The sequence below is a fragment of the Neovison vison genome, chromosome 7 (genome assembly GCF_020171115.1).
Source record: "Neovison vison isolate M4711 chromosome 7, ASM_NN_V1, whole genome shotgun sequence".
NCBI classification, from domain to species: domain Eukaryota; kingdom Metazoa; phylum Chordata; class Mammalia; order Carnivora; family Mustelidae; genus Neogale; species Neogale vison.
This window is the reverse complement of record NC_058097.1, coordinates 51,223,839-51,247,510: the sequence shown is the minus strand read 5'-3', so window position 1 is coordinate 51,247,510 and position 23,672 is coordinate 51,223,839. Positions and strand designations below refer to the sequence as shown.

General features: G+C 56.6%; 1 protein-coding gene and 1 pseudogene across 2 annotated transcripts; both read left to right on the top strand.

Annotated features, from left to right (window-relative positions):
• Window positions 1–5,005: 5,005 nt before the first annotated feature.
• On the top strand, window positions 5,006–23,526 carry PPFIA3 (PTPRF interacting protein alpha 3). Of its 2 annotated transcripts, none has more exons than XM_044256910.1 (29): window positions 5,006–5,260; window positions 5,538–5,639; window positions 6,015–6,179; window positions 6,537–6,611; window positions 6,945–7,019; window positions 7,347–7,568; window positions 9,594–9,740; window positions 9,848–9,982; window positions 10,369–10,452; window positions 10,587–10,718; window positions 11,551–11,613; window positions 11,776–11,855; window positions 12,120–12,264; window positions 12,810–13,003; window positions 14,491–14,713; window positions 15,374–15,537; window positions 15,669–15,796; window positions 16,517–16,610; window positions 16,951–17,032; window positions 17,731–17,931; window positions 19,173–19,235; window positions 19,403–19,429; window positions 20,498–20,673; window positions 21,078–21,175; window positions 21,369–21,544; window positions 21,633–21,701; window positions 21,924–22,095; window positions 22,575–22,646; window positions 22,734–23,526. In XM_044256910.1, exons 1-28 carry the CDS (start codon window positions 5,021–5,023, stop codon window positions 22,631–22,633), a joined length of 3,591 nt encoding a protein of 1,196 aa, XP_044112845.1. In that variant the 5' UTR covers window positions 5,006–5,020; the 3' UTR covers window positions 22,634–22,646; window positions 22,734–23,526. The 2 variants fall into 2 exon arrangements, with proteins under 2 accessions (XP_044112845.1, XP_044112846.1); XM_044256911.1 differs by having other exon boundaries at window positions 5,021–5,260; window positions 12,816–13,003.
• On the top strand, window positions 16,738–16,836 carry LOC122914846 (annotated as a pseudogene).
• Window positions 23,527–23,672: the final 146 nt, after the last annotated feature.

Here is a 23,672-nt window from a genome sequence, read left to right as displayed (position 1 = left end):
CGTGTGCAGTTCCCGAGGTGGGCGCAGGGGGTGCAGAAAAAGGTGCACCCGCCAACCCGGCATTCACCCCACTTTCCAGCCTGAGCGCGTGGCTCCGGGAGCCGCCCCCGTCTTAAAATCCAACCTTTACTCCCACTTCACCGCCGGTCCTGCCCTCGCGTCCCGTGTGGCGCTAGGGCCGGCGCACGCCACCTCCGGGATCTAGGGTCGCAACTCGCATTCCACGCCGCGCGCCACTAGCTCCAGGTGACATCATCCCCTGCCGGGCTCCGCCTCCCGCCCCAGCCGCCTCACGCCGCGCACTTATTGGCCGGCGCTCCTTGAGCTCCGCCTTCCGCTCTCCGCCCGCGCGACCCCTCCCAGTCCGCGCGAAGGCGGGGTTTAGCCACCGGCCGGCTCCGACGACGTCTCCCATTGGCCATTCAGAGCCGTCTGTCAGTCTCCTGTTAAAGGGGCCACGACCGCACGGGAGCTGTTGGGGGGGGGGAGGAGGAATTTTTTTGGGGGGGAGGTGGGATTTGGGGGGCGCTGGTGGGCACCCCTGGATCTGGCGGCTGCGGTCTCGCGGGGGGGAGGCTGAACGGTGATAGGGGCAGGGGGCTATTTTAGGGTAGAGGGCTGTGAGACCGTGAGGGGGAGGGGGGGTCCCCAGCGCCCAAGCCGGAGCCAGAGACGCGGAGCCCGCGCGAGCGGCGGAGACAGGGCTCCGGAGCCACAGATCCGGGCCCCGGCCGCCGCCAGGGGCCCCGCCCGGTCCCCCCACCCCACCCCACGTCCCTCCTGCAGCCCAGCTCCGCCCGCAACCGCCGCGGACCAGGTAGGTAAGAGCCCGGCCCAGCCCGCTTGGCAGCACCCACCCCGGGGACCCCTCGCCGACCCTCCCTTTCCTTCCCGAGATCCTGGACTGCCTTCTTTATCCCCGGGGGCTCTGGAGCCCAGATTTCACAGCTCAACCCCAGAGACTCAGGCGTGCCCCTCCCGGCTCTCAGAGTCCCCAACCGAACCCTAGAATCCCAGGCGTACTGCCGCCTGGCGCCTCGTCCAGGGCCCAGGAGCTTGGATTTCCCAGTACAGCCCCGGCAGCCCCCTCTGGACCTACATCCTCCTCCTCGGCCCATTCCCGGGAGCTCCAGACACCTGCTGTGGCATGCCAGACCCCCAGCCAGGGCCAGCTGCCCCCCGTCGGGTGTGCATAGTCCCCTATTCGTGCACCCGGTCTGCCCATCTCCAGCCTCCGGCTTGAACAGCCAGCATCCTCCCTCGGTCCAGGCCGGCTCGGCAGCCGCCCTGGACTCAGGCCCGCTCTGGAGCTGTCCATGGTCAGCGCACTCGGCAGCCTCACCTCCCCCACCTCCTGCTGCTCCTGCTGCCGGGGAGGGGGCGCCTGCGGCGCCGTGGGGAATACCCCCCGCCGCGCCTTTGACCCGGAGATACCCGGGGCCCTCTCCAACCCGGGCGCCCGAGCCTCAGGGTTCTGCTGGCGAGCCTCCCGGCCCGTCCTCAGTACCCCAGGTTTCTGGGACCCCAGCTGCTTCTTAGGAGTCGGGGCTTCTGAATGTTCCTTCCTGGTCCACCTTAGGGACCTTGGCATCCAGGGATCTAGCTCCCACCTGTCTCTGGAAGCCCTGCTTGTGCTCATTCCGTCTAACTGAAGGCCCTAGCTGGTAACCCCCACCTGCTCAGGACCTGGGAATCCCGTTCCCCAGCTCTTGCCCCCTTTAGAGACCCAGTTCAACAGCCTCTGTGCCCCTCAGGCAAATATATCCAGCTTCCCCACATCCCAGTATCTGCCTGGTTAGGGATTCAGGCACCATGACACTCTCCCTTTCAGCGGCTTGGAATGCAATTCTTAATGCAATTCTCTGGCTTCTGCCCACCTTCCCCTTTGGACACCTAGATGCTTTGTCCCTGGTCCTGCATCCCCTCAGGGACCGAGTTCAGAACCCAGCTTATGTATTGCCCACCAAAGCCATCTGCCACAACCCTCCTTCCCAACAAGGACTCAGGCTCCAAGCTTTCACTGTCCTTTATCTCCACAACAATTCAGAATTCCAGGCCCCCACCAAGTATCAGCCCGTTAGCTCTTACTCTTAGGGGACCAGGTCCCCCGTCAACTTGACAACTTTAGTGTCCTTAACAAATCCCTGCCTCATCCCCATATCATCTCAGGCACTGTGCTCCCTGGGCTTTCTCTTCTCTATTCCCAGATATTCTCTCTTCTTGAGATGTTTCCAGCACCCTATCATGATGTTTGTGTCATGTTGTCCCATCCTCTGTGTATATCTTCTCAGGCTGATGAACTAAACATACACGCTTTCCTCTAAATGTGTTCTGTGACCTAGGTTCATTAGATGACCCAGAACCTACCTACTGTCTTCTGTATTTCCAGTTAAACTGTGCCCTTGCAATGTTCTAGGTTCTTTCTTAATCTTAGAATGCTCTCAGTCAGTATCTTCTGTTTTCGCCCACGGTATGTTCTCAATTCTAGGTTAGATGCTAAATTCTAGGCATGCATTTCCCCAGGGGAATTCAAATGTCTTGATAATGTCCCCAAACCAAATTCTGATCCCACCTTCTCTTCACATGTGTTCTGAATGTTTAGAAACCAGCACTTGCTTATTCTCTACTAAAATTCTATTTTAGGTGTGTTCTAGGTTCCAGCCACATCCTTGGCATTGTTCTAGATTCCATTCTCCTCCCAGGGGCAGTCTCCATTCTAGAATATGTGTGTTCCAATTATATGCTCTAGCCTTTCTCCACATTGTGCTATCAGGTTTAAAATGCACTTTCCTATTTTAGATTCCATCCACGTCTACCGTCTTAAATCTAAAGGATTCTCACTGAAATGTTGTACATCTTCCCTTTTCAGGTACTTGGTACTAGGCTTATCCATTCTGACCTTTTCTGTCCGTCTTTTCCCTAACGTGACCTTCGTTTAGAACTTATCTCCTGGAGGACTGTGGGCTTCCTCCTCCATCTGCCACTTTAGCATTCTAAGCATGCTCTAGGCTCATCTCCTCTTTTGGAGTCTTCAGCTAGAAATGTCCTCATTTCCAGAACATCTCTCCCCCTTTCCTTTGCCAGCTCAGTCCTTATGCCAGTAAATTCTCAATTCCCAGCATGCTTCTGAATCTTCCCCCAAACACTTGTAAGTTCCGGGCAAACTCCTTGCGACTTTCTAGGGTTTTTTCCCCCACGCCCAGGGCATATTCTAGAGTCTATCTTCCGCCTTCTATCTGTCATCTAGACACATGATAACACTGAGAGTGTGACCCCTGCTATATTCTTTGTTACACCTGCCTCCCTGATGGGTTCTGAGTTCTAGATGTCTCCTGACTAGGTTTGTCATGCATCTCATTAGATGTGTTCTTAGGTATCATTATGCTCCCCTCTGTGTTTGGGGTTCTTTGGTGACCCAGACCATTCTTTAATTTATTGGATTGCTTTTGACTGGTTCGGGTTCCAGACCTGGGTTCTAGACTATGCCCCTCTAGTTGGCCCTATGTAAGGAATTACCCCAAGCACACTGTACATGTGGATACATATGTCCTTTCTGCACTCTGTACTGTCTTCATGCCAATGGCCTTCTAGATCCTACACCCAGCCTTGCTAAGTTCTATTCCTTCTCAGTGAATTGGAAGTTCTAGAGTGGCTTCTCGGAAACATCTGTGTTGCACCTCCCGAGTAGGTTCTGGGTTTAGATACCATTTGGTTTGACTTGTCTCCTTATAAATATTGTCTTAAATCTGGCCTCTAAGTGCCGACATGCCGGTGTCTAGATTCCCAGGGGCACGCACCTCTTCAAAGATCCAAGGGTACAGGCATCTAGCTGCCTTCACTCCCAGTTTCCAGGGTCCGCCATCCCCTCCTATTCTCACTGAAGTCCAAGACCCCAGTTCCAGGTTTTGGACATAGTCTGCATGCTGGGTGGGGCTGGGAACTATCCACTGTCAGAACCGGTTATGCCGCTGCCTGGAGGGTGAGAAGGAAAGGAGGGAATGGAGTGAAAGTCCCTCCTGCTTTCGACCAGGCCAGCTGGACCCGTCTGACCTGATGTGTGTGGAGGGAGCGGTTCAGGAGACCTCCCTTCATCTCCGCCCACGGCTAATACAGGCAGATTCCTGGGGCCTGGGGGCCTGGACTCCTGGGTTCTGGGCGGGGTGGGGTGGGGGGAAGTGGTCTGCAGGCCAGCCAGGATTTCTGGGTCTGAGGATGGAGGTGGAAAGCTCGGATTCTTGTGTCCCTGTCTGATCCCCAGGACTGGGGAAGAGGCGGCTGGAGGCTCAGACTCCAGGGTCTAGGGGAGAGAAGGGAGCTGGGGACCCAGCCTCCTGTGACTTGAGGTAGGAGGGAGATGGATCTTGGACTCCTGGGTTGTGGGAGATGGCTAGCAAGTGAAGTGTTTTTAAGATTCTTTCTAGGAGAAAGAATTTTTTTTTTTTTTTTTTTTTTAGATATCTGGAGCTGGGGTCCAGATGTCTGGGAAATTGGCGGCAGGAGTTGGGCTGGATAGGTGACGGCCATCCCTGTGACCCTGTACTAGTACCACTGACCTAATTCTGTGGTCCCGGTTCTTTGACTTCCTGAAGGCATGGTTCTCAGCTGTGCTTGTCTTCTCACTCATGCAGTGGGCTCATGGGTATTCCCAGTAGGGTTAGAACAGGTGGACTGATTTTCCCACATTGACTGAGGCAATGGGTCACCTGGCTTTGGCTTCTCCCACGAGAGTGGTCTTAGATTTGCTGCCAGTGCCTGATGGAGTATGACCTCAGTTTCCCCAGATTCTCTCACCCACGTAGCTGGGCCTGATTTCCTGAGAGCAATGGGTTTCAGTTTATCCTGTGTCATGGTCAGAACGGATGGACCCCAGTTTCTTCTGTACAATGCCCGGGTTGCCCCACCTCAGTTTCCACTATGGAGTATCCCAGTGGCCATGCCTCAGTTTTCTCTGCCAGTGCCTCGACAAGGCCGGTCTCTGTTCCCTGCTCCCTCCCCACTCCTGCAGGCCAGCACCGCCGCCATGATGTGCGAGGTGATGCCCACCATCAGCGAGGATGGCCGGCGGGGCTCGGCGCTGGGCCCGGACGAGGCGGGCGGCGAGCTGGAGCGCCTTATGGTCACGATGCTCACGGAGCGCGAGCGCCTGCTGGAGACGCTCCGCGAGGCGCAGGACGGGCTGGCTACGGCGCAGTTGCGGCTGCGCGAGCTGGGCCACGAGAAGGACTCGCTGCAGCGTCAGCTCAGCATCGCTCTGCCCCAGGTCTGGGCGGGACCGGGGCGGGGCCTGCGGGAGGCGGGATCTCGACCGCCGGAGGCGCGGAGGGGGCGGTCCGGAAGGGGCGGGAGTTGGTGCGTGGAAGGGAGGAGTACACGGTGTGGGGGGCGGGGCCCTTGCCGGTGATGGGCGTGGCCTGAGCCGCTGGAAGGGGCGGGATTTAGCAGGGAGGGGCGGGGCCTTCAAACTTCCAGGCCCGTGTAATGAGGGACATGGGGAAAGGATTGATTTAATTGTCCCGATCCTACCCACATCTGGACAGGAGTTTGCGGCTCTGACGAAAGAACTGAACTTATGTCGGGAGCAGCTGCTGGAGCGGGAGGAAGAGATTGCAGAGCTGAAGGCGGAGCGCAACAACACGCGGGTGAGGGGTGTGGGGGCGGGGCCTAAATGGGGTGGGCGGGGCCACAAAGGTGTTGCTGCCTAATCCGTCTTTTTTTTAACCCATCTTGCTTTCCCGTCTTCTCCCTACTCCGACTTCCTGGCTGGTCTCCTCTGGTCCCTCCTTCCCTCACATCTCCTCCCTTACCTCCATAATTGTTCTTTTCCTGCACCACTCCTTCCTGGACCATGCCCCTACCTCTCATATACCTCTTTTATCCTGACTGCTCTCCTTACCTCTTTGCTTGGCTCCCTTCTTCCTCCGTGTGTCCGCCCCACATGTCTGGACTACTCTTGTCCTCGACCCTGCCTCTCTTCCCTTGCCTCTTTTTCTTGGCCCGGTGACCTAACCCTGTAGCTTCTCCTTGAACATCTGGAATGCCTGGTGTCCAGGCACGAGAGGTCACTGCGCATGACCGTGGTAAAGCGCCAGGCCCAGTCCCCCGGTGGGGTCTCTTCCGAGGTGGAGGTGCTCAAGGCTCTAAAATCCCTCTTCGAGCACCACAAGGCCCTGGATGAGAAGGTATGAGAATCCGAAGAGCCTGGATGCAGAACTTAAGCCCATGGTCGGCTGGGGCTGTCCTGGATAGGAGAGATTCCGGCTGTGATTGATTGGGGATATCCTAAGTGGGAAGAATTTTAACTGAGATCGATTGGGACGGGCGACTCAGACTGGGACCCGACTGGTTGAAAAATGAATTTCAGTGGGGGTAACGGGTGGATAGGGCTGCCTTGGTAACTGGTTGGAGCTGCACAACAATTATAGGTGAGGAATGCTAATGTTGCCCTATCAGGCCGTCCCAGGGGTGTTGGGCCTCACAGTCAAATGTCTTAGATTGTGTCTGATCCCCGTTTCACTCGGTCCTGCCCTCATCCCCAGGTCCGGGAGCGACTGCGGATGGCGCTGGAGCGGGTGGCGGTGCTAGAGGAGGAGTTGGAGCTGAGCAATCAGGAGGTGGGGGCGTGGCTAAGGAGGAGGAGGGACTAAGGGGGCTACCAATGGGGTGAAGCTGATTGAGTGGGTTGGGGCTAAGGGAAAGAACCGACTATGGAGGAAATAGTTGGATGGGGAAAATTAGGGATATAGGGGACAGCGCCACAAGGATGCTAGGCGGAAGAGTAACAGTGGACTTATTCAGGCTGAGCAGCTATGGAGATATATAATGAAGGCACAGGGTTTAAAGACGGACTGTGGGATGGGGTGGCTCCCGCAGGACCAGTGCCAGTGGGAATTAGAGCTGCTGGCTCCAGGACTCTCTTCGTCCTGATCTCCGTTTCCTGTTCCCAGACCCTGAGCCTTCGAGAGCAGCTGTCTAGGCGCCGGTCGGGGCTGGAGGAGCCCGGCAAGGATGGGGATGGGCAGGTGAGAGGCGGTAGGCCTTCGCTCCCCTGGCTCTTCAAGGATCCCCATCCCTGTGACCTCCACTCAGCCCCCTGACTTTGTGATCGTCTTTTTAATGTTTGGTGTGATCCTCACTGGCTCTATGACACCTGAAGTCCTAAGACCCTTACTGGTCTTTGACCTCTGATTCAAGTCACCTAGCTAACTTCTGCGACCTCTAGACTGACCTTTGATTAACCCCCCCCAATCCCCCATCCCCTGCATCAACTTTATCCTCGTATTCTCTCTATATCTCTGTGTTCCCCACTCTGTGTTCTGTTCCTTCTTCTCTCACTGTTCCCACTCCAGCCCCTGGCCAATGGCCTTGGTCCTGGCGGGGATTCGAACCGGCGGACCGCGGAGCTGGAGGAGGCCCTGGAGCGGCAGCGTGCGGAGGTGTGCCAGCTGCGAGAGCGCCTGGCGGTGTTGTGCCGCCAGATGAGCCAGCTGGAGGAGGAGCTGGGCACCGCCCACCGGGAGCTGGGTAAGGCCGAGGAAGCTAACGCCAAGCTCCAGCGCGACCTCAAGGAGGTGAGGCCGGAGCCCCTGGTGGGCTGCCCTCTGTCCCTCCCTCCCCCTAACCCTCCCTGTCCCCCTTTGCTCAGAGTCACAGAGCTCATGAATGGTGGAACCTGGAATTGGTCCACAAGCTGTGTGGACTCTCCTCCTCTCTGAGCCTCAGTTTGCTCACCGGTAGAATGGGATTTATGTCCCTTGCCAGGGGGTTGGCGAATGACACCTACATGGTAGGCATTCAGTAACTGGTCTGAGATAGGTTATCATTGGGAAATTCTTTTGCGGATTTTTTTTTTGTCTTTTTTTGTTTTGTTTTGTTTTTAAGATTTTATTTATTGGGCACCTGGGTGGCTCAGCAGTGAAGCGTCTGCCTTCGGCTCAGGTCATGATCTCGGGTCCTGGGATTCAGTCCCATATCCGGCTCCCTGCTCAGTGGAGAACCTGCTTCTCCCCCTCTCCCTCTGCCCCTTCCCCTGCTCGTGCTCTCTCGCTCTATCTCAAATAAATACATACAATATTTATTTATTTATAAAGATTTTATTTATTTATTTGACAGAGCGAGAGAGGGCACAAGTAGGCAGAGTGGCAGGCAGAGGGAGAAGGAGAAGCAGACTCCCCGCTAAGCAGAGGGCCCCGCATAGGGCTCCGTCCCAGGACCCTGAGATCATGACTCAAGCCAAAGGCAGACGCCCAACCGACTGAGCCACCCCGGGCGCCTCCATACAATCTTTTTAAAAAAATAATATTTTATTTATTTATTTGAGAAAGAGAGCATGAACAGGGAGGGATCTGTGGGAAGGGCCATCCCACAACCCCTGGGATCACGACCTGAACCCAAAGCAGACACTTAACCGACTGAGCCACCCAGGCAGCCTACTCTTGTGCTCCTAAGTTGAACTCCTCTGTCTGCGTTTCATCCCATCGTGGCTTAGCCCCCTTCATCCTAACTCCTATGTCCCTGGGACTGCTGGGAAATGTAGGATATGGATGTTGGAAGTCTGTGGATGAGAAAGAAGAGCGAGCACTTTGTTTTTCATCGTCCATTGGACTTTCACCTCAGATTTTAAGCCTGGATGGTCCTGTTGGGGTTCCCAGACAGAAGTCCATCTTCCATGAGACCCTGGAGTCCTGACTTAGGTTTTTCTGAGCCTGTGCTAAAATGGGCCTCTTGGGAGATGTTTGCTCCCACGTGGAAGGGACTTTTGTTTTTCATGAGACCCTAGGACACTTGCTCTGTAATTCTAAAGCTGGGCTGTGCTAGAAGTTGCTGAAAAATCTGTCCTGGATTTGTTTATTTATTTATTGATATGTTTCTTTCTTTCTTATTAGCTTCAGAGGTAGAATTTAGTGATTCATCAGTTGAATATAACTAGAATTGTTTTAAAGGTAGTTTATTATTATTATTATTATTATTAAAGATTTTATTTGCTTTATTTGACAGAGATCACTAGTAGGTAGCGAGGCAGGCAGAGAGGAGGAAGCAGGCTCCCCGCCGGAGCAGAGAGCCCAATGTGGGGCCTGATCCCAGGACTCTGGGATCATGACCTGAGCTGAAGGCAGAGGCTTTAACCCACTGAGCCACCCAGGCGCCCCAGTTTATTACTATTTTGAAGTAAACTCTACCGCTAAGGTGGGGCTTGAACTCAGCACCCCAAGATCGAGAGTCACAGGGCTTTATTGACTGAGCCAGCCAGGCGCCCCTAAGGCCTGGAGTTTTGAGGGGAGTGGGCCAAGGAGAGGGGAGATTTCCGATCCCATGGGCTTCAGGTTATCCATATGGGGAGGGTCTAAGACTGTACATCCTAGACGCTCATGGGAGGTGTGGTACCACCGTTTGAACTCTTGGGTGGTCGGGGTCCTTAAGGTTGGCTATTCCAGTTCTTGGGATGTGTGCTTCCGCCATTCTGATGCCCAGATAGTGGGAGACTTCATTTCCCAGGATACCGTGGGGTGCCTGGTCTGGGGTTCTAAGCCTACACTACCCCCACCCCGGGGCTTGCTGGGAGCTGTCGTCCACGTGACCTTCTGTGGCCTCTGCAGGCGCTTGCGCAGCGGGAGGATATGGAGGAGCGGATCACCACCCTGGAGAAGCGCTACCTGAGTGCCCAGCGAGAGGCCACGTCTCTGCACGATGCCAATGACAAGCTGGAGAATGAGTTGGCCAGCAAGGAGTCGCTGTACCGGCAGGTAGGGGCACGGCCAGGGAGGGGACATGGGGACGAGGCCGCGGCCTACGTGACCTGCTTCCTGTCCTTCCTCCTTCACCCCCCACCCCCATGTCTGCCCTCCCTCAGAGTGAGGAGAAGAGCCGTCAGCTGGCGGAGTGGTTGGACGACGCCAAGCAGAAGCTGCAGCAGACACTGCAGAAGGCGGAGACCTTGCCAGAGATAGAGGCCCAGCTGGCCCAGCGGGTGGCGGCGCTCAACAAAGTGAGGAGAGGTGTGGGGTAGAGGGATGAGGCCGGGCCTTTGGTTTGGAGGGGTAGGAGACTTGCCTCATGGATTCTGGGGAAACGGGCAGGGCCGGGGGTCTAGGAAAGGGAGGGAACTTGGAACAGAGGCAGGACCTGAAGGTTTGTGAGGGGTTGGGGGTTCTCTAGTCCTGACTGACAGGATGGCCTGGAACGCAAAAGGGACAGAACAGACCCCAGAGGAAGGGACAGGGTGAGAATCCTACTGTGGGTCCGGAGTCTCTCAGGGGAGGAGCCTGGGGCTTGGGGGGTGGAGCCTGGCCCCCAGCCTTGGAAGAGGCGGGGCCTGAACCTGACTGGGTCCTAGTGGGGCAAAGTCAGAGCCCTTGGCTTCCTGTCCACTAGGCTGAGGAACGTCACGGGAATTTTGAGGAGCGGCTTCGGCAGCTGGAGGCCCAGCTGGAGGAGAAGAACCAGGAGCTGCAGCGGGTGAGCGGGCGGACGACCGCAGAGGGGCTGGGGCTTTGAAGCTGGGGCTGGAGCTTAGATGAGGGGGTGGAGTTGGGGGCGGGGCTCCGCGCCGGGTGGGCTAGATCGTCCCTGTTTTGTTGTCCTTTGGGCAGGCGCGGCAACGGGAGAAGATGAACGATGACCACAATAAGCGGCTGTCAGAGACGGTAGACAAATTGCTGAGCGAGTCCAACGAACGGTTACAGCTGCACCTCAAGGAGCGCATGGGGGCTCTCGAGGAGAAGGTGTGCCCAGGACTTCAGTAACCTGCAATCCTAGACTGCCTCCTGCCACCATCCCAGGGCCTCAGACCTTTCCCCAAACCCTTAGCTGAAATGTCAAATCTGGGCATCTGGAATTTGAATTCAACAGATTTCTCGGGTCTGTACCTGGTCTAAACACCCCAGCAGCTGGGTGCACCCACCCCCTGAGTTCTTGGCTTTTCCCCAAGCCTCTGACCCTTTGGACCCTCACACTCTGAAGATTATTTATTTATTTTAGAGTGCGGGAGCAGGGGGCGGGGGCAGCGGGGGAGGAAGAGGGAGAGAATGGAAGAGAGGTTGATTTCAGGACCCTGAGATCATGACCACAGCCGAAACCAAGAGTTGGATGCTCAAAGGACTGAGCCACCCAGGCGTCCATGGACCCTCAGACTTTGAATCTTTTTTTTTTTTTTTAAAGATTTTATTTATTTATTTGACAGAGAACACAAGTAGGCAGAGAGGCAGGCAGAGAGAGAGAGAGAGAGAGAGAAGCAGGCTCTGCACTGAGCAGAGAGCCCAATGCGGGGCTCGATCCCAGGACCCTGGGATCATGACCTGGGCTGAAAGCAGAGGCTTTAACCCACTGAGCCACCCACGCGCCCCAGACTTTGAATCTTTATTACACAGGATGCAGGATTCTGGGACTCCCAGGCATTCCCCTCCCCAGATGCATCTTTGGCCCCATAAGCCCCATGCCTTCCAGCTCACTACTTATGCCCACCTCATTCCCCTGGAATCGCCTTTGACCAGTCTCTGGACTCTTAGAGCCCCTTCCAGGCTCCAGCCCCTTACTGCCCCGCACTGTCCTCCACAGAATTCACTGAGCGAGGAGATAGCAAACATGAAGAAGCTTCAGGATGAACTCCTGCTCAACAAGGTAAGGAGGGGGGGAGGAGAGCATATGGGGGCCTAGGACTGCAGACGTGGAGCAGACATTGCTGGCGGGGTTGGGGGGATGTTGGCATCAGCCAGGCTGGGAGGGCAATTCTTCAGGGATGGGGTGGATTCTGACCTGATACCTTCAACTTCCTCTCACCAGGAGCAGCTCTTGGCAGAGATGGAGCGGATGCAGATGGAGATCGACCAGCTTCGGGGGAGGCCACCGTCCTCCTACTCCAGGTGACACTAGTCCTTCTGCCTCACTCCCGCCCATAGGAGCCCCCTTGGCCAAGCTCATCCTTTCTGATCTCCACGTCTTCCCCACCCCCACTCCCTCTCCTCCCATGGCTTTCACTGACTCCTATTATATTTGACACCTGACTTCATGGCCTCTGCCCTCTGACTTTAGATCCCTCTCCCAGTCCTCTGACCCCAGAGCTTTTCCCATGATGCCTGACCTCTCTGCCCCTTTCCTGACCCCTTGGTCTCTCTTCATGCCCACAGGTCTCTCCCTGGAAGTGCCCTGGAGCTCCGTTACTCCCAGGCACCCACACTACCTTCTGGTGCCCACCTGGACCCCTATGGGGCTGGCAGTGGCCGGGCAGGCAAGAGGAGCCGCTGGTCAGGGGTCAAGGATGAGCCCTCCAAGGTCAGCAGCCACTTTTGGGGCCCAGACTGAATAGAGGGTGGGTAGGCAACAGTAGGAAAGAGAGTCTAATAAGCAGGGCTCTGGAAGGGGGCTGGGCTGAGAAGCAGGGTCTCGTGGACCCACGTTGTCTTTTTTCTCCTGGAACTCCATCCTCCCTCTCCACTTGCCTGATGTCTCCACGCGGATATCCTGCTACCTGGTGAGAACCTTAGCGGAATGATGAGGTGGGGAGAGGGGCGGTGAGTGGGGGATGGGCACGGTGTAAAATCCTAGAATGGGGATGCAGGATGAACAAAGGAAGTGACCTGAGTCAAGGGAAAAGGGAAATGGTGGAATCAGGAGACGAGGTAGAGGTAGAGGTTGGGGCAGTTGGTCAAGGAAAGGGACTTGTTAAGAGACAAAGCTGGGGTGGGAAAAGTGTGTGGGCTGGATCATAAGGTGAGGCCAGTCCTTGTCAAGGGACATGGGCAAGGTCATGGAAGGTGGACAAGGTCAGTAGAGGTGAGGGAAGCCCCAACACCTGACATCCTTCTGTCCCCACACAGAGACAGGAGTGGGAGCGGTCTGCCCCTGCGGGGTCCATGCCACCTCCATTCCCTGGGGAGCTGGATGGCTCAGATGAGGAGGAGGCTGAGGGGATGTTTGGGGCTGAGCTGCTCTCCCCCAGTGGACAGGCCGACGTGCAGACACTCGCCATTATGCTTCAGGAGCAGCTGGAAGCCATCAACAAGGAGATCAAGTGAGCGCTGGCCCAGTCCTCCTCCACCCTGCCCGAGCTGACCCCGTAGCTCCTCTGAAAGCCTGAGCGCATCTCCTCTCTTACTATCCTCAAGGAACTCCCCTACTCCAACACTCCCTCTAGTAACTAGGAATCCCTCAGGATATACCCAGCAGCCTCCTCTGTGCTTCCTGTCTATCTGTCCTCTCTCCAGTATTCATAATTTCCCAGCACAGCAAAGACTGCATTCCCAAAATACCCAGGTTCACAAGCCAGTACACCAAGAATCCTTCAGCACACCCTCGATGTCATGGCTTCACACAGCTAGTAGCCAGGGTCTCCCACTGCCTCAAGAATCTCAACACAGGGACGCCTGGGTGGCTCAGTTGGTTAAGCAGCTTCCTTCGGCTCAGGTCATGATCCCAGCGTCCTGGGATCGAGTCCCACATCGGGCTCCTTGCTCGGCAGGGAGCCTGCTTCTCCCTCTGCCTCTGCCTGCCTCTCTGTCTGCCTGTGCTCGCTCTCTCTCCCTCTCTCTCTGACGAATAAATTAAAAAAAAAAAAAAAAAGAATCTCAACACAACATAAGGTCCCCAGTCTCAAACACCAAGAGTCTCACCCTAATACTTCAAGAACCTCAATTCAAGATACCAAGAATTTTTGCTTAATAGAACAAGAATCCTTGATTTATCACGAATCCCCAGGTAGACATAAAGTCTACCCTGGTTTCCCAGAAATTGCCCTACTTGGCAATCCTCTAACAATGCGCTCTCCATGGGCCCCTGCAAATACACCAGCGTGACCACCACTTTCCATCCAAAGTCATTGTGAGTTGAGGCATTGACTCAGATGACTCCATGAACTTCTCAGATCCTAGGTTGACCTCAGAGTCCCTGATCTCCCCCGATCTTATTATGATATTGCTTTTTTTTCCTCCTTAGAATTGGACCTCTTTCCCTTAGTGATTTTTTTTCGTTGTTTGTTTTGTTTTTTGTTGTGTTTTTTTTTTTAAGATTTTATTTATTTATTTGACATAGAGAGAGATCATAAGTAGGCAGAGAAGCAGGCAGAGAGAGGAAGGGAAACAGGCTCCCTGCTGAGCAGAGAGCCCGATGCAGGTCTCAGTCCCAGGACCCTGAGATGATGATCTGAGCCGAAGGCAGAGGTTTAACCCACTGAGCCACCCAGGCGCCCCCCTTAGTGATTTTTTTATGATTTTATAGAACCATGTGGTTATCATCATGGAAGCCTTGATGCAGACCCTGATATTCCTGTTGTCCCTTATACCTCCATGACCTTCTGAGCCTCTCATGACCCCTTGACTGCCCTTGAACCTATGAGGCCATGAAGAATGCACCAAGACCCTCTGACCTCATTATGTATTCCTCAGAAATCTTTCCCCCTTTACCTCCAAGCCTTCCTGGCCTTTTGAAATCCCCAGTTGCTTGCCTCTGTCCCCATTGCTTGCTTCTGTTCTCTCACCCAGTCTGCCCCCTTTTCCTCCTCAGGCTTATCCAAGAGGAGAAGGAGACAACGGAACAAAGGGCAGAGGAGCTAGAGAGCCGGGTGTCTGGCTCTGGCCTTGACTCCCTGGGCCGCTACCGCAGTAGCTGCTCACTGCCCCCCTCCCTTACTACCTCTACCCTTGCCAGCCCCTCCCCTCCCAGCTCTGGCCACTCAACGCCCCGTCTGGCACCACCTAGCCCTGCCCGTGAGGGCACCGACAAAGCCGTGAGTGTTCTAAAGTCTCATTTTGGTGGGGTGGGGGGGGGGTGGTGAGATTGGAGATAAGGCTCCCCAACCAACAGCAGCAAAACCCCCTCACACCAGTGATTTCTCAAAAGCAGCCTTCACTTTCTTTACAAGATCCAACTTAGAGAATGTAGTGGGGAGGCTGAGCCATGGGGTTTCTGAACCCTAACTAGTACTTTAGTCAGATCTGGCCTGCTTTTACCTGTTTTATGCAGTACATGTCTTCTTCTTCTTTTTTTTTTTTTTAAGGTTTCTGTGACTAAACATACATTTGAGAGCTAATACTAGATCCTCAGAATGGATCTTTGAGGAGGAATAGGAAATATTAGTCCCATTTCATTGCCTTGCACCCAGTTTTCTGACTTCCAGAATGTGTAACTCATTAGCTTTCCTTGAGCCTGAGCAGATCCCACTCCTGACATCAGAAGCTGGGATACCTCAAAACCGGCCGGTCAAGCTCCAGGCCGACTCATTGCCTTTATGTTTCTGCAGCTCACCCCACCTGGTCTAGGCTGCTTTAAGAAATGGTACCCCAAACTAGGGGCATCCCGGACACCCCCTCATAGACATCCCAACTAATGAAGAGCCCCAGCATGACTCCTCTAATTTATTTCAGCCTCTCTGCCTTTCTGTCCACAGAATCATGTCCCCAAGGAGGAAGCTGGGGCTCCACGAGGGGAGGGGCCAGCCATCCCAGGAGACACCCCACCTCCCACTCCCCGTTCTGCCCGCCTTGAGAGAATGACACAGGCCTTGGCACTGCAGGCGGGATCCCTGGAAGATGGTGGGCCCTCGCGGGGAAGGTCAGCAGGGACAGTGGATGGGATGAGGGAGGGGCTTGCTTGGGAGGGTGCGTTGGGGGAAGGGGCAAGGACTTCGCAGGGGAGGAGACATCCCAGAGGGGGTGTGCCCTCACTCTGTCCTGTTCACCCAGTGAGGGCACCCCAGATTCCCTGCACAAAGCCCCCAAGAAGAAGAGCATCAAGTCATCCATAGGCCGTCTCTTTGGCAAGAAGGAGAAGGGGCGAATGGGACCACCAGGCCGGGACAGCTCTTCTCTGGGTGAGGACCCTGATGCAAACCCTGTCTCCTTTCCTCTCTCCCTTCTTTACTTCTTCTCTTCCGTCCTTCTTCCTTTTCACAAATTCACTTGACATTCATCTGAGAGTCTTCATTCATTTGGTAGTTCAAAGGATGTGAAAGGGTCAGGACTCGGCAGAGGTAAAGGGAAGGAAGAGGGACAAGGACAGGGCCCTTTGAGGCCTATCTGGGTTACTGGAGGTGGGGAGCTAAATGAATGTTATTATTGCATTTACCTATTTTTTTAAATAGAGAAAGAGAGAGGACCACCTAAAGGCAGGGCAGATGGTGTGCTGGAACCTGCTTGTACTGGCTTGTGAAAGCCAAGAGTTTAATTTTCAGGGGTTTTATGGGCTTGCCTGACCTTACATCGGTAGCCTGAAATTGGTGGGATTCTTTACATCATGGGAATCAGTGAACACCACAAATCGGGGAATATGCCCTCCCTCACTCCCTCCCGGGCAGAGAGTGGTGAAACTGTTACCAGCATCCCTCTGCCCCCTTACCGAGGCCAGCCCAGTGAACCCAGCCCTATGCTGGGCACATCTCCAGTTCCCACCCAGGAGGTGGAATCACTTCTTGCTTGGTATTATCACTCCCCTGGGGCCTCTGCTTCGCTGGCCTCCTTCTCAGCACCCCTGACCTCAGAGAGTCTCTTTCCTATTTGAGACTCTCCAAACTCCGGTCTTTCCCTGCTTTCAGCAGGAACACCCTCAGACGAGACACTGGCCACAGACCCTCTGGGGTTAGCCAAGCTGACGGGCCCAGGAGACAAGGACCGACGGAACAAGAGGAAGTGAGTGTGTGTGTGTAGGGTGGGTTGGGGGTTAGGGGAGGCCACTTACAGAGAGTCACTTTTTTTTTTTCTTTGCCCCGTAAACCTTCCACATTTTCTACCTTTCATAAAAAGTGCTTTGGGGGCTCAGTTTGGCAGCTGCTGTACTAACAGTGGAACGATCCAGAGATTAGCATGGCCTCTGGACCAGGATGCCAGGCAAATTCATGAAGCGTCCCATTGAGAAATAGAACTGTGCTTTGAAAGGGGTTTGTGGGGAAGGGCCCCATCCAGGACAGCTGGTGGGGGGGAGGTGTCTCTGTCCCTGAGAGCTCCTACCCTACTAGGCCTCTGTCCCCAGGCACGAACTTCTGGAAGAGGCCTGCCGCCAGGGCCTGCCCTTTGCTGCTTGGGATGGGCCCACCGTGGTCTCCTGGCTGGAGGTACTGGGACCCGAAATACCCCGACTCTTGATCCCCAACTCCTGTGACAGCCCTGCCACTCAGAGCCACCACGGGCCACCCAGCATCCTCCTCCTGGCCCAGGGAGGGTGGGTGCAGGGGGATGAGGCTCTGAGAGACTTTAGCCTTCCTGTTGATCTGAACGCCTTCCTCCTCCTTGTCCCCCTCCCCCTGCGCCTTTGTCCATGCCCCACTCCGTCCTGCTGTCCTGTTGGCTTTCTCTGTTTGTGTCTCCCCACATCTCTCTCACTGTCTGGGATTCTCTGGGCCTCTCTTCCCATCTGTGTTACTGTCCTTCCCCGCATTTCTTCCCACGTCTCTGGGTCTTTCCGCGTGTTTCTCCCAATGTCTTTGCTCCCTTCCCTCCCCATCCCTCTTTCCCTTCTTTCCCCAACCCCATCTGGGTGACGGTGATTGTGGCTCTGGCGACTCTGACTTACCCTCCCACTCCCCTGCCTCACCCCCCCTTTCCCCGTGTCCCCTTTGATTCCCTCTCTTCTTGTTTGCCTTGCCCCATCTCCATCGCTGCTCACTGACCACTTTCCCGCCTCTTCCATCTCCCTCTCTCCTTTGCTTTCTGTATCTCTCCTGTCTCTCTGGTGTCTCCCCCAATATTGTCTCTGTCTCTCCCTGTGTGTCTTTTCCTTCCTCTCCCTGCCTCCCGCCCTCCTTCTGTCCAGCTGTGGGTAGGCATGCCTGCATGGTATGTGGCCGCCTGCCGGGCCAACGTCAAGAGTGGGGCCATCATGGCCAACCTGTCGGACACGGAGATCCAGCGGGAGATCGGCATCAGCAACCCGCTGCACCGGCTCAAGCTGCGCCTGGCCATCCAGGAGATGGTCTCCCTCACCTCGCCCTCAGCGCCCGCCTCCTCCCGCACGGTGAGCATCCGCGGGCCAATCCCACCCCTTGCCGCCTTGGGGCCCCGCCTCTTGCCCTCAGACCAGCCAATCCTGGGCTCGCGCACTTCGGCCCTGTCTCTCAGACTCTCACCCCCTTGTGTCTCAGCCGGATTGGATTATTTTTGCAGGGCGGGGGCGGGGTGGGGGAGCCCCTTCTCAGGTCTCCCAGCCTCCCCTCTACCTCGGTCTGTCTTACATAGACAGGACCCCATCCCCATCCGGGGGAGAAATCCGAATTCATATGGTTCCTTACAAACTCGTTGATGAGCGCCCCCCACCCTCCCCTTCTCATCCTCGAGGTCTCAGCTCAAATGTCACCGCCTTCAGGAAGCCTCCCTAACTCAACGATTAAACTAGTCACTTGCCCCATCACCCCAGTACATTAACACCTAATTTCCCTCTCTAGTGTTTATGGCCTTCTAATAGTTTATCCTTTTGTTCCGTCCCCAAACATCTGCGTGCCATGCCCAATCCGGCAATTGTTAACTCCTTGCCCGAGTTGCTGTTTGCGCGTGCGCCCCTGCGTGCGTGTGTGTATCTGAGACCCTCCAGTGTAATTTGTGGACACTATTACTGGTTAGCCCGCAAAAATTACTTCATCGGGTCATCTTCGAGCAGTAAGAATGTTCTCCCCCGCAGCTACCGCGCCTTTATACCTAAGAACATGACCATTATTGTCAGTTTCAACTCTTCAGTCCATTTTCAAATTTCCCCGCCTGTGTCCCAGACCCTACAACCGTGCCTGGCTCCCATTAGGAGCTACAGAGGCGTCTGAATCCATGTGTGACATCTGAACTCATGGGGCTGTTGGGGGAAGGTGCTCAGTAAATGCGAATACACAGCCCCTTTACCACCCTCCAAACTTTTGTCCCACTCCACTGCTGTATCTGCCCCCTCGTTCTGAAAGTCACTTTACACACACCTGCGAGAGGTCAGAGAGGTGATGAGCCCAGGGCCACACAGCAAAACACCTGGGCAGGCCCTCAATTCAAACTTGAACTTGCCAGACCTCAAAGCCCATGTTCTTTTGCCTGGTACACAGCGGGTATTCAATAAATGACCATTCCGTTTCTCTTTCACTGCCTGGCCCACAGCAGTGACGGGCCTTTCTGAAGCAGAAAGCAGAATGTATGTAAGCGGACCTGGTCTGGGCCTCTAGGAACATCTCTGCCCCACCCAGAAGCCTTCTCTCAATCCCCATAACACCCCTTGCCCTTCAGTCCACAGGAAACGTGTGGATGACACACGAGGAGATGGAGTCCCTGACGGCCACGACCAAGCCTGTGAGTGACCCCTGCCGGTGGCCTTGGGGGTGGCATTGACTCTCCTGGGGAGGAGTGCGCGGGGGGACGGGCGAATCTCCGTCTGTTCGTCCGTCTGTTCGTTCCTCCCGCCCTCCGCCGGCCCCTTAACCCATCCCTTCTCTCCCCTCTTCCTACTAACGGGTCAGGAGACCAAGGAGATCAGCTGGGAGCAGGTAGGGGGCGCCGGGTGGGACGTGGACGCATGAACAGGCTGTGCACGCTGCATGCGCGCCCCTCTTTCCCGAAGCCCCGCCCCCTCGCCGGAGCGTTCTTCCATCACCGCGGGGGGGCTGCTGCGTGGAGCCGGGCTCTGGACTGTCTCACTGTGGCTTGGTGGGGGTCGGTGGAGAAGCCTGGACTAGTCCATCATTAGCGTGGGGCTCGGGCCATTCCATTATCGTGGGTTGCGGGAGCTCCAGGGGGAGACCTTTTCTCTCTGATCAAGGGGGACTGGGGCTGTTCCAGTGTCCTGAGGCAAAGGGGGGAAGCATCTTGGGGAGGGGCCGCAGGTCAGGCTGAGAAGTTGGCGGGGAAGGAAGAGCTACACTTTGTTCTCAAGAAGGGAGAGGCATGAACTCCCCTGAGGTAGCCAGCTAGGTTGGACCTGGGTCTTCCTTTCCAGTGGGGTGGGGGAAGCGCGGGGATTGTGGGTGAAGGTGTTGATTGCTTCCTTGCGCGGAGTGAAGGACTTTGGGCTGATCCAGAATACTGTCCTGGGGCAGCTATAGCATGAGACTGGTATTTTTGAACAGTGCGAGAGTGATGGATGGATCCATTATCGTGTGTTGTGGGGACAGCAACATTGAAAGAATCGGTTGTTCTTACTGGGGGAGAGGGGGAGAGCGAGGTTGGGCTGATGCATTGTTCGGAGCTGGGACTAGTGCTTCTCCCCCCCCCCCCCCCCACCGCACCGGTAGCCTGAGGCTCTGGTGGGAGAGCAGCTTCTGCTTCCCAGCAGGGGGAGGGTCTGAGATGCTGCAGTGCCGGAAGGTGCACGCACAGGTGATGGTGATCCTGTGGGTCCCAGGCCCACACTCCCAGGAGACAAGGGTCTGCTCTGTTATTAGGAAGGTGTAGGAGACCACTGGATGGGTCCATCGTCCTGAGCAGAGGTTGACCGATGTCCTAAGGTGGGGTGGTGAAAGAACGACCTTGGGTCAGGGGGTTGGAGCGCACTCTCCTACGGACATGGGAAGGGGTCAGAGGGCCTGACCCCTCCCCCCACCTGCCCATGGCCCCAGATCCTGGCATATGGTGACATGAACCACGAGTGGGTGGGGAACGACTGGCTGCCCAGCCTGGGGCTGCCCCAGTACCGCAGCTACTTCATGGAGTCGCTGGTGGACGCCCGCATGTTAGATCATCTTAACAAGAAGGAGCTCCGGGGCCAGCTCAAGATGGTGGACAGCTTCCACAGGTGGGGGCTGCCTGGCCAAGGGGGACAGTCCGAGGGGAGGCCTTCCTCCTAGAGAGTCGTTGGCCGGTGGGACTGGTGACGGGAACTATCTGTGGCCCTTTCACCCGGATTCTCAGGAAATCCCGAGTTCTGTGTCCCTTCCGCCAATAAGGCGGCCTGCTAGGAAAAGTTCACGTCCTCAGACAGCTTGGCTCGTTGACCCCACATCCTGTCCAGGTTATCCAGTAGGAACTTCCTGTTGGAAATACCCCAAGTCCTTGGAGGGTCAGCGATCCCAAAAAACTGACCCAGTAGAATAACTCCCCAACCTTTCCCAGAAGACCACAGCCAGTGGGGAGGGAAGCAGCGGCAGCCGCTGCAGTTGTGAAGGCTCCTCTGTGACCCCGCTTTTCCCTACTGCCCAGGGTGAGTCTGCATTATGGGATCATGTGCCTGAAACGGCTCAATTATGACCGGAAGGACTTGGAGCGGAGGCGGGAAGAGAGTCAGACCCAGATCCGGGGTAAGTAGAAGCATAGGAGTCTCCTCCCCTCCTCTCCCCACACCCCGTGGAGGAGTTTGGAGCAGGTGGGGAAGAGGTGTGATTAAGGGAGGGGGCGGGGCCAGAGTAGGGGGCGGGGTCCGGAAAACGGAAATGGAGGAGACCTGGGGCTTAAATTGGACCAGTCCGGCACTGAGAGTCCCTTCTGTCCCAGACGTGATGGTGTGGTCCAACGAGCGGGTCATGGGTTGGGTGTCCGGGCTGGGACTGAAGGAATTCGCCACAAACCTCACGGAGAGTGGGGTGCACGGGGCGCTGCTCGCCCTGGACGAGACCTTCGACTACTCCGACCTGGCCTTGCTCCTGCAGATCCCCACACAGAATGCGCAGGTGAGCGGCCGCTCGGCCCGGGGCACACGGGGCACCCCTCACCTCGCAGACTGCACACTGCCACGCTTCTTCCATCTCTCGTCCCCAGGCCCGGCAGCTCCTGGAGAAGGAGTTCAGCAACCTCATCTCCTTGGGCACCGACAGGAGGCTGGACGAGGTGGGCGCAGCTGCAGTCCTGAGGCTCAGACCCCGTGGAGGCTCAGCTGCTAGCGACACCTGCGGGGCCTGAGCTGAAGGATCGGGCTAGACCGCACCGGCTGGAGGCGGGGCCAGGGCAGCGGCTGGGCTAAGGGAGAGGTGTAACCCGAGGGGGGCGGAGTCAAAAGAAGGGGCTGAACTGTTGCGGGTTGCTCATCGCCGCTCCGGCCTCTATACCTAGGACAGCGCCAAGTCCTTCAGCCGCTCCCCGTCCTGGAGGAAGATGTTTCGAGAGAAGGACCTCCGAGGCGTAACCCCCGACTCAGCTGAGATGTTGCCCCCCAACTTTCGTTCGGCCGCAGCGGGGGCCCTGGGATCTCCGGGGCTCCCTCTCCGCAAGCTGCAGCCCGAAGGTGGGCGGCTCCCCAGGGCGACGGCCCCTCCTCCCTTCCCCTTGCTCGGGGTGGGAAAAGGACCAACGTTCCAGAAGCCTCCCTCCAGGTTCTGTGAAATGGCCTAGTCCTTTTCGCCCCGACACATGACGAATGGACTGCTCACCCTCCTCCGGGTGTGGAGTGGATTAACCCCCACCCCTCTCCGAAGTGGGAAATGAATCCGCCCACAGTCACCTGGGGCACCTTAGATGAATCCGCAGCTTCGGGAAGGGGAGGGAAACCGGCGGGGAGCTGGGTGTTTGTCGTCATCGCGGGAAGGGAAATCCAAGAGAGGACGCTTGGGGTTGAGGATCAGAGAAACCCTACCGTGTGTGTGTGTGTGTGTGTGTGTGTGTGTGTGTGTGTGTGTGAGTGAGAGAGAGAGAGAGAGAGAGGGAGATTGAGAGAGCGAGACACGCGTGCGCACCAGACCAAACCACTGCTCGCTCTCCCTCTAGGCCAGACTTCTGGGAGCTCCCGGGCAGACGGCGTTTCGGTCCGGACCTACTCCTGCTAGTGTAGGCCTCCAGGTGAGGACTGTCCTGGGCGATCTTGGGGGGTCGGGGCGGCACTATGGATCTTCACGGCTCCACGTACTGCCCCCGGCGTCAATGCAGGTGACCTCACTCGGATGGAAGAATCTTCCAGAGGCTGGGCTGTTCCCCCTCCTGCCCAGAGTATGGTCTCGCCGGGGAGAGCGAGCTGGGGAGCTCGCGCCGCGGACTGGACCATCTGTACAGACGAGCGGGGAGCGCGAGTCCCCGCCTCACAAAAGGACTGGGCCTGGACCAAACCACACGAACTGGACTGAGAGGGGGAACGAAGAGGGCAGGAAGAAATCCCGCCCCAAACTTCCGCCTCCCTTTTCTCTAATTTGTAATTTATTGATCAGTTTCCGATGGGAGATGGGTGCCCTTTCCCCGCGGGAAGGGAGCGGGGCTTCCCTCCCAGGCCGCATGCTAGGAGAGGCTGCCCGCTCCCCTTTCTCCTCCCCAGTCGCGGGGCCCAAGTCTTCCTTCTTCGTCCGAAAGGAGAGGAGGGGGGACTCGCTGCTACAAGCCTCGCCCCATGTGCCACTCATCCCCGCCCCCCCGCGTCAGGTCGCCGGTGCCTGGGGTCAGCTGCGGGTGGAGTCCCTTCTTCCTCCCCAGTGTCTCGTGTCCCCGGGGCCTCTCCGCCCCCGTGCTGTGGCCGTGTCCGTGCCCCGGGGGTAGGGGGTGCAGAACTGCGCTCCCGGTTCCCCTCCGGCTCCGGGGTTTGCATGGGAGAATCCTCTTTCCACGATGCCACTGGGCGACGTGGCGTGGGGGGAGGGAGGACGGTGGAGGAGCCCTCGCCCGAGACTCTTGGTCGGCCTCCCTGCCCCAGCCGTCACTCAGTGATCACGGGTAAAGAGAACTGTTTCAAAAAGCTCCCGTGTTGCCTGATTTATTTGTCAGGACCTTAGGAAAACCGACCTCCTCAGGAAACCGGGAGGCCGGACCGCCCCTCCCTCCCACCCATGAGTATAAGTCCCAAGTCTCCACCCGCGCCTTCACTGGTGCCCCGAGATCCGG

Bases quoted from the DNA above. Each gene is read 5' to 3' on its own strand.
- PPFIA3 (XM_044256910.1), top strand. From the start codon at position 5,021: ATGATGTGCGAGGTGATGCCCACCATCAGCGAGGATGGCCGGCGGGGC. The intron at 20,674-21,077 runs GTGGGGGCTGCC...CCTACTGCCCAG, and splicing joins ATGGTGGACAGCTTCCACAG to GGTGAGTCTGCATTATGGGA. The intron at 21,176-21,368 runs GTAAGTAGAAGC...CTTCTGTCCCAG, and splicing joins GAGTCAGACCCAGATCCGGG to ACGTGATGGTGTGGTCCAAC.